Source organism: Anabrus simplex, chromosome 6, assembly GCF_040414725.1.
Source record: "Anabrus simplex isolate iqAnaSimp1 chromosome 6, ASM4041472v1, whole genome shotgun sequence".
NCBI classification, from domain to species: Eukaryota; Metazoa; Arthropoda; class Insecta; order Orthoptera; family Tettigoniidae; genus Anabrus; species Anabrus simplex.
Window position 1 is genome coordinate 340,670,424 of NC_090270.1, and position 11,759 is coordinate 340,682,182.

An 11,759-nucleotide genomic window follows, 5' to 3' on the forward strand; every position below is an offset into this window, starting at 1 on the left:
CGTGAATTATAGCTATAACCTGAAAAATTCCGCAATGTTGTACAGAATTAAGCAAGTTACAACACCTTTTAAGTAAAGTACACCGAGCGAGTTGGCCGTGCGGTCAGGGGCGCGCGCTGCGAGTTTGCATCCAGGAGATAATGGGTTTGCAACTCGCTGTCGGCAACCCTGAAGATAGTTTTCCGTGGTTTCCAATTTTCACACCAGGCAAATGACTTTTTTTTTCTTTTGCTAGTTGCTTTACGTCGCACCGACACAGAAAGGTTTTATGGCGACGATGGGACAGGGAAGTGCTAGGAGCGGGAAGGAAGCGGCCGTGGCCTTAATTAAGGTACAGCCCCAGCATTTGCCTGGTGTGAAAATGTGAAACCACGGAAAACCATTTTCAGGGCTGCCGACAGTGGGGTTCGAACCTACAATCTCCCGAATACTGGATACTGGCCGCACTTAAAATGACCTTAATTAAGGCAACGGCCGCTTCCTTTCAACTCCTAGACCTTTCCTATCCCATCATCGCCCTAAGACCTATCTGTGTCGGTGCGACGTAAAGCCACTAGCAAAAAAATGTACAGTGCAAAGTAACTCAATGCTTTTGTTTAGTAGAACAACTGAAATCAATCCCGGCTCAGTCTGATTGTACTTGAAGGTGCTCAAATACACCAGCCTCTCGTCAGTATATTTATTGGCACGCAAGAAACTCCTGTGTGTCATCATTCCGGCACGTCGGCAATTAGTGGAACGTAAAACCAATAACATTATTACTACGCAATTCGAATATAAATATAATAAGTTTATGTTATTGATCCTGTTGAATTGTAAATTAATACCATATTGTGCGACACTCATACACGTAAAGTGAAGAGACAAAATAACTAAGATGCCCTGTTTACTAATTCACATTTTTCAAACTGACACATGAGCTTTTACTAAACTACTACTTAAAATCGCCAGTAACACTGTATTTAAGTTTATAAACTTAGTTTCACTTGTAGCAAGGTATTTGAGTGCTAAGCTGTTTTGTTTTGTGGTAAGAGTTTACCTCCATTTTAGGAATAACTATCTCCCTACATATTTGTATAGGGAGCAAAACAATTTAGAAACCTCGTTAGTATCTGAAAGCATCGTTGCCATTCAAATAGTATGATTTCATTTCGAGCACGTCAGAAACCAAGGATTTAATCTGAATATTTTATAAGTAGCTAATTAATCAAGAACATTATATAATTCTGTCCGAAATATACAACGGCAAACTCAACTTTCCTTGCATTTCAGTTTTTGTTTCACCTACTTCCTCAAATTCGAATTCTCTTGCATAATGTTAAATTCCACAACTGCTGTTTGCATTGCGATAAAAAGTGTTCTATTCCCGCGATCATACAGCTAGGAGGTAAGTGAAATAACGTTTTCATTACTTCTTAGTGCCGATTCATTTTTGATATGGCACGACCAGATATAATCTCCCCCGGTTAATACTTTGTGACAGAATGTTGCACTGAAATGTTCAGGCTCTCTCCTTTTTGCTCTTTACACAAATTAGAGGTGAAAAACTAGAAACCGACTTTGTTCTCAATTGTTTAATTCGCCCTTCATGTTCGTTTTCTCTATCTTACCAGCGGCGAAGGTAGCAAAGCACTGACTTTGTAACCTCAGGGAGGGGAATTCGATACCGCTTCGGTCCAGCGCTATTTCAACGTACTCTCTCATCGACAGATTTAACGACGTGTAAACAAATTTCTGAGGACAATATTTTTCATCACCTCCGCCTCTTCGAAGGCTTGAAAGGTAGATCGTGGGAAGTAGAACCAAAACATTATGTCTCAGTCATCATCATTTATTGACCTCAGATTGGCTGAGTGAGATTTAGGAGGGTTCAAATGCAAATGACCCGTGTCAGTAGATTTAAGGGCACAATACAAAATGGAAAAAAACACTTATCAGGGCAGATTTCCAGTACTCTAGTGTATCTTAAAACAGTAGGGATGGGAAGGGTATTAAACAGTCCGACTCCTTGGCTGGATGATCAGCGTCGAGGCTTTAGGTTCAGAGGGCCCCGGTCGGGGTGGGGACATTAATCACGTTCGGAGTGTTTGTCCCAACACACTCCTCTTCACAAAAACAGAACACACTGCAAAGCCAACTGTCACAGAAACACGCAATAATAAATGCATTCTGACACACGGGATTGTGTTAGGAAGGGCATCCGGCCGTACACCAGGGCCAGGATCACATACTTCTCACTCTATATCCCACCAGAATGGGAGAAAATTGGCGTAAGTGGAAGTAGAAGAAGAGGAAGAAGCGATGGCTTTATGTTTAGTAAACAAGACAACTACTGGTAACCTTGGCGTTTCGCAAAGACGTTGCTTCGTCAGTGGAACCCATGACTGTTAATTCAAGTCTTTCAGCATTATTAGAACAGCAATGAGAACGTCCAGTTTACTAGAAACCTCTTCTTGTTTCACAAACCGTGGAGACAAAGACATTGTCGTAAGTCTTAACATAACGGGCAGTTTTAACCAGAATATAGCATTTTAATTCTTTTAATTTTTTACAATTCGCTTTAAGTCCTAGCAACACAGATAGGCCTTTCGGTGACGATGGGACAGAAAAGGGCTAGCAGTGGAAAGGAAGCGACCGTGTCCTTGACAAAGTTCTAGTCCACTTTCACTCATTTTTGCCAGTAGTTTCCCATGATCTACCCTACCAAGTGCCGAAATAACCTTTCCTAAACCCTAACCGTCTTCTATCGAACCAGTTATTAATTTCTCAAACATGGCAAATAAAATCAGAAATAATTCTTTCCCAAAAGCTTACATGCAACACATGTCAAACTGGCCGGCCTGTAATTTTCCGCATAACATTCCGTGAGGCTATTTGAGAATTTAACAAAAATACAGCATCATTATAATTGTGTATGACCTAAATGAAGATATTTCAACCTCCAATGTATTCGCAATGCTCCCAGTCTTTGTATAAAGAGAGACTAATCTCAATGTCATCAAGGTTCTACTAAAGGCAATTATATAGACATTTAAAAGTTGAACCCCATACAATAAGTACAAATGTTTTTTCACACCTTCATTGATTCGCGATAAATTTCAGGAAAAGGGAAGATGAATCAATATCTTAGAATGACAATGACACACATTATACACGATATATCCTGTATGGTGTAATAGAAGTGTCGAATGGGCGGTGTGCGATCTGTAGATAGTTGACTTTGTTTTAAGGGACGTTCCTCGGTAAGCAGCTCGTTATAAAGCCGAAGAGATAGCGTAACTGCGTAGTCTACTGAACGCTCGCTCACCATGAAGCTGATTCTCTGCACTGTCTTTCTACTAACTGCCGCCGTGCTCTCCAGCAACGGCGCAACGATTGAAGGTAAGTAAAGGCCTGGCATGACAATTTTCGAATACATGACATTCTTCCAGAACATTGCAAACATTCGATAAGAAACCATGACAAATAATTTAGGCTAATTATTTTAATTTAGATGTGCATTCCGTAAAATATTGTACGACTTATTATGACAGTATAAAATGCTAGTATTGTCTGTGTTGCCTGAACTTTCTCGTCTGTGGAGGAGTATTTAATGGCAAAGAAAGCATCAGTGAATATTGAATTTTCAAGACTGCATTTTAGTCAAAAATGACTTTCAACCTATTAGGTCGTGTACCATACATAGGGCGACTTGCAAGTACTCTACAGTGTGATGACAGTAGTGCCAGATCTGTATCTTAGAACCTTTCGAACAGAACAAATATGACCTAGGCCACCATGGCTCAACTGGTAGAGCAACAGACCCGAAATCGGGACGTTGCAGGTTCTGATCCCACTGGTGTCTGCTTGGTTATTTTTGTTCTGTACTTGACATCTCTTCAACAGGTACTATACGACACGACCTAATAGGTTGAAAGAATCAGTGTTTTTATTGTTTCGCTATTGCTCACCCTGCCTCACTTTCATTAAGTCCAGTTTAAAAAACAAATTTGCCTCCGTTTATCACAAAATTTACTCTTTTTTTTCCAAATTTCATTTTCATTAATTTTAGACACATCCGTATCATTATCCTATTTGAGTACAAACGCACACGGCGCGTATCATTTAGGGACTGATTTAATATTGAAATGTGAATAATGAACAAACAGACTGAGTGGCAACACCGCAATGCTGTGTGGATGCCACCTGGGCCAAATAATTTTAAATTCATAATTTTTCTTTTTAATATTTTAAATTTCTTTGCTTCAAAACGCACAATAAACATGTGTATTACCATATAATGCCTGACGTACGCAGAAGAAGCAAACGTAGTCTAAAACAAGCTTGCGTCAATAGTCTATGATACTTTCCCAGACAATAAAACTTCATCCCAATCCAAACTTGAAAGTTGGGACCACCGACCTCAAGAAGGGTCCTTTGTCCCACGACGACGGATTGGTAGATTGTCTGTTTGTTTGGTTCAGTTCTTGTGAATTTATCATCTTGATGACGTCGAATTTCTTTTCCTAAGCTTCCCGCAATTTCGAAGTGTAGTAGGTGCGATGTCTGTGGAATGGTTGAGATATGGTGTTGGTGGCTAAGTTCTACTTATGATCGTAAAGAGGTTTCTTTTATTTTATTGGCTTTACGTCCCACTAACTAGTTTTACGGTTTTCCGAGACACCGACGTGCCAGAAGTGTAAGGTCGTCTGCGAAGGCTAAACAGTTGACTGTTAACTTATCTTTCTTGTAGCCTATTCTCAACTCAGAGTCATCCTTTAGCATTTTCGTCCAATCACGAAAAACTTTTTCGAGTAGGCTGTTAAAGAGGATTGGAGATAGGCCACCCCCTTGTCTAATACCTGTTCTGATCTCAAAGCACTGGGATAGTTCCCCTCTGAATTTGATTCTCGCTGTAGTGTTGGTAATAGTTACTTTCACAAGATCAAAATCAAAATCATAATCAAAATCTCTTTATTTGCATATGAGGTGTCTACCTCGGTGGCAAATGGTACACTAAAATACATTATTGTCAAGCACTAAATTTTAGATTAACAAGAGAAGAAAATTTATATTGTTTACAAAATTCTACTTATAATATCTCCTGTACTTACAAATATAGTGAACTCATATACAGTATGTGGGATTACTTCAAATAATACTATACAACTGGTATAAGATTAAAATTTACATTGCATTTATTTACTTATTTATTTTTTACCCATTTTGGAAGTTAAGTAGCATAACGACCTGCTGCGTCTTAACCAGAGCCCCTTTTGCCACCACTTTTCAGAGTTCCTGAAGGGCCTTCACAGATACCGTAGCGGTCTCAGGGCCCTAGAAATCCCCTCTGTACTTCACCCCTACAGGCAGTCCCCTACTTTGGCTGTCCAAACTCCTTAGACCAGGGAATGGAATTGATTTAATTCACACACACTTTTATTTACAATAACCTGTACTGGTCGAACGCCCTCTAACATTTCATTTATTTTCTCTGTTGCTGTTTATTCTCTTCTTGAATATCTGTACATATTTTGGAAAAGGATCAAACACTACCCCTGGTAAACTGTTCCACTCCTTCACGCCCTTCCCAATGAATGAAAATTTACCCCAATCGCTTCTGATAAAATTCCTTCTAATTTTATACTTTTGGTCAGTCCTGTCGATATAATTGTTTTCCAACTGAAGCCTCTCACGGATACCGACACTACAGCGAGAATCAAATTGAGAGGGGAACTGTCCCAGTGCTTTGAGATCAGAACAGGTATTAGACAAGGGGATGGCCTAACTCCAATCCTCTTTAACTGCCTACTCGAAAGAGTCATTCGTGATTGGACGAAAATGCTAAAGGATAAAACTAGAATTGTATTCAAGGTTTCCGTATCTAGTACCAGTTCAGCAAGTTTCTGGAAGAGTGCCTCTCTATCTACTGAATCGTAGCCCTTCTGGAAGTCGACAAATGTTGCCACATAGGGTAGGTGGTTAGGTTTTTGTTAGTGATGATGGTTTTGAGGTTCAGTTTAAGACCTTTTTATTTAACAACAACCAAAACAAAATGGTTTTCAGTTACTGTGATTGTATTCCTTCAATCGACAGTGTAATAAACTAATAGTTCAGTAGATTTTAAGACAGCGAATTTATAACATTCAAGATGAGTATTTTAATTCAACAGAAACATGGACGGTTATTTGATTTTAAGACGTTTTTTGACAAACTCAAGAAGTGGTTTTTAATTATAGCGTGTACTAATTTAATTGTCAATGTAAACAACTGAGGATGATCCATGGATCGAAACTAGTATTATATTTTTAGATGTTAATAAATTAATTTTATAACATGAATACTATTGATTAGTTGGGAACGTCAGAACACTCTGTAATTGTGAGTCGAAAACCATCAATACGGAAAAATGAAACTAATCACACATGACATCAAAACTGCATTTTATTCAGGGGGATGATATCATAGTTTTATCAATTTAAAATTCCGATGAGACGTGGTTTTAGACCAAAAAATTCAGTTTCCTATAATTAACCATCTCAAAGGAATGGCATTTGGTACAGAAGAACTGTTTATCACTTCAAATGTGCTGGATATGAGCTCATACCTTATTTACTAATGTCTCAAACATTAGCAAATTTCTAGCGGGTATTCTGATATGATAATTGAGCCTGCGTAGTTCAGGTGGCAGCGCGCCGGCCACTTACCCCCGGGTTTCATGGTTCAAATCCCGGTTAATCCATGTGAGATTTATGCTGGACAAAGTGCTGGCGGGACAGGTTTTACTTCGGGTACTCAGGTTTTTCCAGTCATATTTCATTCCGGGAATATTCCCGAATATCATTTCATTTCATCTGTCTGTCATTAATTATTGTCCCGGAGGAGTGCGACAGGCTTCGGCAGGCGGCACAATTGCTATCTTTGCCGCTAGATGGTGGCTTCATTCAATCCATTCCTGATCCGACCGAGTGACTGGAAACAGGCTGCGGATTATCATTCTGACAATTATAAAATGCATGTGACACTACATATTAAGAGCTAGAAATTGTATCTCTGGAGAGTGCAAACATTAGAAACATTAGGATTTATGGAAGAAATGATAAAATTTTATTTCCTGTTCATTTAAGACTTATTAGTAAGAAGTCATCTCTATCATCGCAGAAGGAATGTCACATTCTGCTATGTTAAAGAGAATGCTGGAAATCTCAATCTGCATGTCTGTCAGGTCATCAGAACAGAGGCTGGTTGGATCCTCAAATAGCATCACCAAAGGCTATGCAGTTATAGGGAAACCGCAAAAACCAATGGCAGCACCAAAATGAGGCGTACTAGGCAAGATGAGGAGTGAGGTAGTTTGCCATTGCTTTCCTCACTGGACCAGAAGGTGCTACTGCAGCACGACTGATCCTATGAGCAACACCTTTCTTAACACTCAGACACTAGTTGTGCACCAAATGTCATTACTCAGCACCACCCATACCCCAGCAGTTTCCATATTGTCACAGCCATGGATGAGACTGGGACTTCGGTGGAAGCTACACTTTGCTCTAGCCTGTGCCAAGAGACGGATACAAAAATACTGCATCCATCAAGAAATGGCAACAGGCCAACAATCTGCATAAATATTGTTAAAATTAAATTATCTTCATACATAAAAGTAAGTTCGGTACAAGTACGTCAAATTTGTCCGGCTCCATGGCTAAATGGTTAGCGTGCTGGCCTTTGATCACAAGGGTCCCGGGTTCGATTCCCGGAAGGGTCGGGAATTTTAATCATCATTGGTTAATTTCGCTGGCACGGGGGCTGTGTTTGTGTTGTCTTCATCATCATTTCATCCTCATCACGACGCGCAGGTCGCCTACGGGAGTCAAATCGAAAGACCTGCACCTGGTGAGCCGAACATGTTCTCGGATACTCCCTGCACTAAAAGCCATACGCCATTTCATTTCACGTCAAATTTCATGACCGAGTCGAAGAAAATAATGGAATTATGACAAACTATCGGAAGTAATTTGCTTATTATTTTAAATAATATATAGGCTTCCTTACATCATATTTTAGGATCTATTGATATCATTGAACAAATAATTTGTCACTGCTGTTACCTTTACTGAAATTTATATCCAGGAAAAATACGTGCCAAATCGGAGGTAGGGGTGAAGCTCCATGGCTAAATGGTTAGCGTGTTGGCCTTCGGTGCCAAGAGCCCCGGGTTCGATTCTCGGACGGATAGGGAATTTTAACCTTAATTTGTTATTTCCATGACTCGGGGACTGGATGTGTGTGTCGTTCTTAAAAAGGAAATAAAATGGAAAAAGTAAAAAAGAAAACAATACGAAAATTAAAAAATGTCTATGTTTGATTGTTTGTTATAATATGGAATGATCCCATCTCTATTTTGAGAGATGCAATTCGTGAAATGTATTTTGTACTAAAGCAGAGAATAACACTTGTAAAAGGAATGTACTTTACCACCCCCTTCCTGAATAATAGTTTCCGATTTCAAGTCGTGTTATTTCTGTTCTGCAGGTCGTAGTGGTCGCAACAAGCGGGAGCTGTGCAAGTGGTTCGGCAATCTCGCTTGCACGGCCATGTGCAAGATCAAAGTGCGAGGTTCAACACAAGGCATTTGTACAGGAGGTTCGTGCGGCTGCGTCCTGCCCAACAGCTATGGTGGAACCGGAGTTGTCTATCCTGGTGCTAATGGGATTGGCTTTGGTGGTACCAACGGGATTGGCTTTGGTGGAACGAATGGGAATGGTTTTGGTGGTACCAACGGGATTGGCTTTGGTGGTACCAACGGGATTATTCCTGGTGGCACGAACGGTATGGGCTACGGTGGAAACAATGGCTTTGGCTTCGGAGGAAACAATGGGTTTGGATATGGATACACAACACCAACAGGATTCGGTTACGGTGGAAATGGCAACGTTGTGACGATATGAGCTTCCAGCATCACTCCCATAGACTGAGTTTCTAGGTTTGCGACAACAGAATGCAACATCTGGCAATGGAGTACTGTACTACTGTTTTTCTATTGAAAACGTGATATATCTAAAGCAATATAACTTTTGAACACTGCTAACTTATTGCATAAAAATCTTACCGGCACACTTATCTGTAAAATATTGAAAAATAAATACAAGTCTAGTCCTAGTCAGTATTGTTGTATTGGTATCAACCACTGCTATTTATCTTTCACAGCTAATGACAACTGACCAAACGATGATTATGACGACGACGACGATAATGATGGCGGTACACTACAAAGTTGAGTGAACACTCGTGCTATGGTCTTTCCAAATAAAGTATGTATTTCCTTACTCTGTAATATTCAATCGTCAAACTCAAACTTTACCGACAAACTTCCGTAGTTCTTTTATGTGAATATTGCAATAACTGTAAACTCATTCTAAAAGCATAGCAGTGACAAAGTGTGAACAAACCTCCGTGCGCCAACAAGCTGAGAAAGATCTGTAATAAAGCAACCCTTTGTTTCGATCGTGCTTGGGCTCGGGGACTTAATATTTACGGCAGTTCATGTTTTTTGTCAGAAAGCATTCACTTGCGCCATCTACGTATACGCTATTAATGTATACTGATATTAACTACGCTTTTCAAACCAGAAACTTCAAAGTGAGAAATCTTGCATCCAGTCGAAACAACTACAAGGGCCCGTTCTGTGGTCTAGGGCTAGACAGCCAGGTTCAATTCCCGGGAATTTTACTTGGATCTGGGGGGGGAGGGTCCGAGGTCCAATCGACCTATGTCAGAACAACTCACGACGAAATAGCGGTCCACGGTGTAGAAAGCCAAGAATAACGGCTCACAAGATTCGTCGCGTCACCTCGAAACCTGCTGATCTTCGTGTTGAGCAGCAGCTGCTTGGTAGGCCAAGACCCATCAAGAATGTAGCAACATGGGATTTGCTGTCATCAACAGACCGTTGTTGCTGCTTGCTTCATCAGTCTTCAGACTGGATTGATACAGCTCTCCATGCCACACTATCCTCTGGTTAGCTGTTCATGTCTACTTGACTATATCCTATATCTATTCTAATCTGTCATACCATGCCGTTCTTACCGCCTACACCTCTCTCAAAACCTCACTAAAGACCTGGGTGTTAAAGTATATCCTATAGTTCTGCCTCTTTTTCTAGGTAAATTTCGCCAAATTGTTCCCCTCTCACCAATTCGATTCAGTATCTCTTCACTTGTGATTAGATCTACCCATCTTACCTTCAGCATTTCTGAAACACCACATTTCTAAAGATTCTATTCTCTTTCTTTCTGAGCTAGTTATCGTAAATCACTATCATCTTCAATCACTACTGATCTGCATTTAGGGCAGACTCCCTATATGTTGTTTTCCTAGCCTTTTCTTAAATGATTGCAAAGAAATCGGAATTTTTTTTTAACATCTTCCTTGGTAAGTTATTCCAATCCCTAACTCCCCTTCCTATAAACGAATATTTGCCCCAATTTGTCCTCTTGAATTCCAACTTTATCTTCATATTGTGATCATTCCTACTTTTAAAGACACCATCCAAACTTATTCGTCTACTGGTGTCCTCCCACGCCATCTCTCCACCGATAGTCCATATTTCACTTCCAAGAAATGCCATCTTTCTAAGTCCCGCATCAGTGTTCGAAGTGAGCAAATTACTTTTCTTAAGAAAGACCTACCTTGCTTGTGTAATTCTGCACGTTATGTCCTCCTCACTTCTGCCATAATGAGTCATTCTACAACCCAGGTAACAACATTCATCTACTTCCCTTAAGAATTCATTGCCGAGTTGAATGGCTCAGACGGTTGAGGCGCTGACCTTCTGACTCCAACTTGGCAGTTTCGATCCTGGCTCAGTCCGCTGGTATTTCAAAGTATTCAAATACGTCAGCCTCGTGTCGGTAAATGTATTGGCACGTAAAATAACTCCTGCGGGACTACATTCCGTCACCTCGGCGTCTCCGAAAACCGTGAAAGTAGTTAGTGGGGCGTAAAGCCAATAACATTATTATTATTATTATTATTATTATTATTATTATTATTATTATTATTATTATTATTATTATTATTATTATTATTAAGACTTCATTCGACTGCAATTCATTACATTTGTTATGGATGTACTGTATTTATGTTCATGTGGTACTCCTTTTGCAAGATTGTGTCCTTACTTTTCAGCAATTTCACCAGATCTTTTGAAGACTGAGATGATAATTAACTTTTGTCCGTAAATAAGTAGTAGTAGTTTCTTTACAAGTTTCTTTACGTCGCACCGGGAAAGATGCGTCTTATGGCGGCGATGGGATAGGAAAGTGCTAGGAGTAGGAATGAAGTGGCCGTGACCTTAATTAAGGTACAGTCCCAGCATTTGCCTGGAGTGAAAATAGGAAACCACAGAAAACCATCTTCAGGGCTGCCGACAGTGGGGTTCGAACCCAGTATCTCCCGAATACTGGATACTGGCCGCATTTAAGCGACTGCAGGTACCGAGCACAGTAGTAGTGGTAGTAATAGTAGTAGTGGTAGCAATAGTAGTAGTAGTAGTAGTAGTAGTAGTAGTAGTAGTAGTAGTACCCCAGTTTATTAGGGTCATTCCTTGATGTCAATTGAGCCTAGTTTTACGGCTGGAAGAATTTCCTGACGCCAACCCTACGTGGAGGATACTATTCACCACTGAGTATTTTTGGGTGGTTAATAGTGTGATGTATCTAGATGAGAAGTGCTCAAAATAAACTGTCAACCAGTAAGATCTGAACCTGCAACCTCCGCCACAA

The 11,759-nt window shown here is 40.1% G+C and overlaps 1 protein-coding gene across 1 annotated transcript; it reads left to right on the top strand.

Moving 5' to 3' along the window:
- The first annotated feature begins 3,261 nt into the window (after nucleotides 1–3,261).
- Nucleotides 3,262–9,135, top strand: LOC136875799 (acanthoscurrin-1). The gene is made up of 2 exons (XM_067149402.2): nucleotides 3,262–3,381; nucleotides 8,509–9,135. Exons 1-2 carry the CDS (start codon nucleotides 3,309–3,311, stop codon nucleotides 8,922–8,924), a joined length of 489 nt encoding a protein of 162 aa, XP_067005503.2. The 5' UTR covers nucleotides 3,262–3,308; the 3' UTR covers nucleotides 8,925–9,135.
- The last annotated feature ends 2,624 nt before the right edge of the window (nucleotides 9,136–11,759 follow it).

Bases quoted from the DNA above. Each gene is read 5' to 3' on its own strand.
- LOC136875799 (XM_067149402.2), top strand. From the start codon at position 3,309: ATGAAGCTGATTCTCTGCACTGTCTTTCTACTAACTGCCGCCGTGCTC. The intron at 3,382-8,508 runs GTAAGTAAAGGC...TCTGTTCTGCAG, and splicing joins CAACGGCGCAACGATTGAAG to GTCGTAGTGGTCGCAACAAG.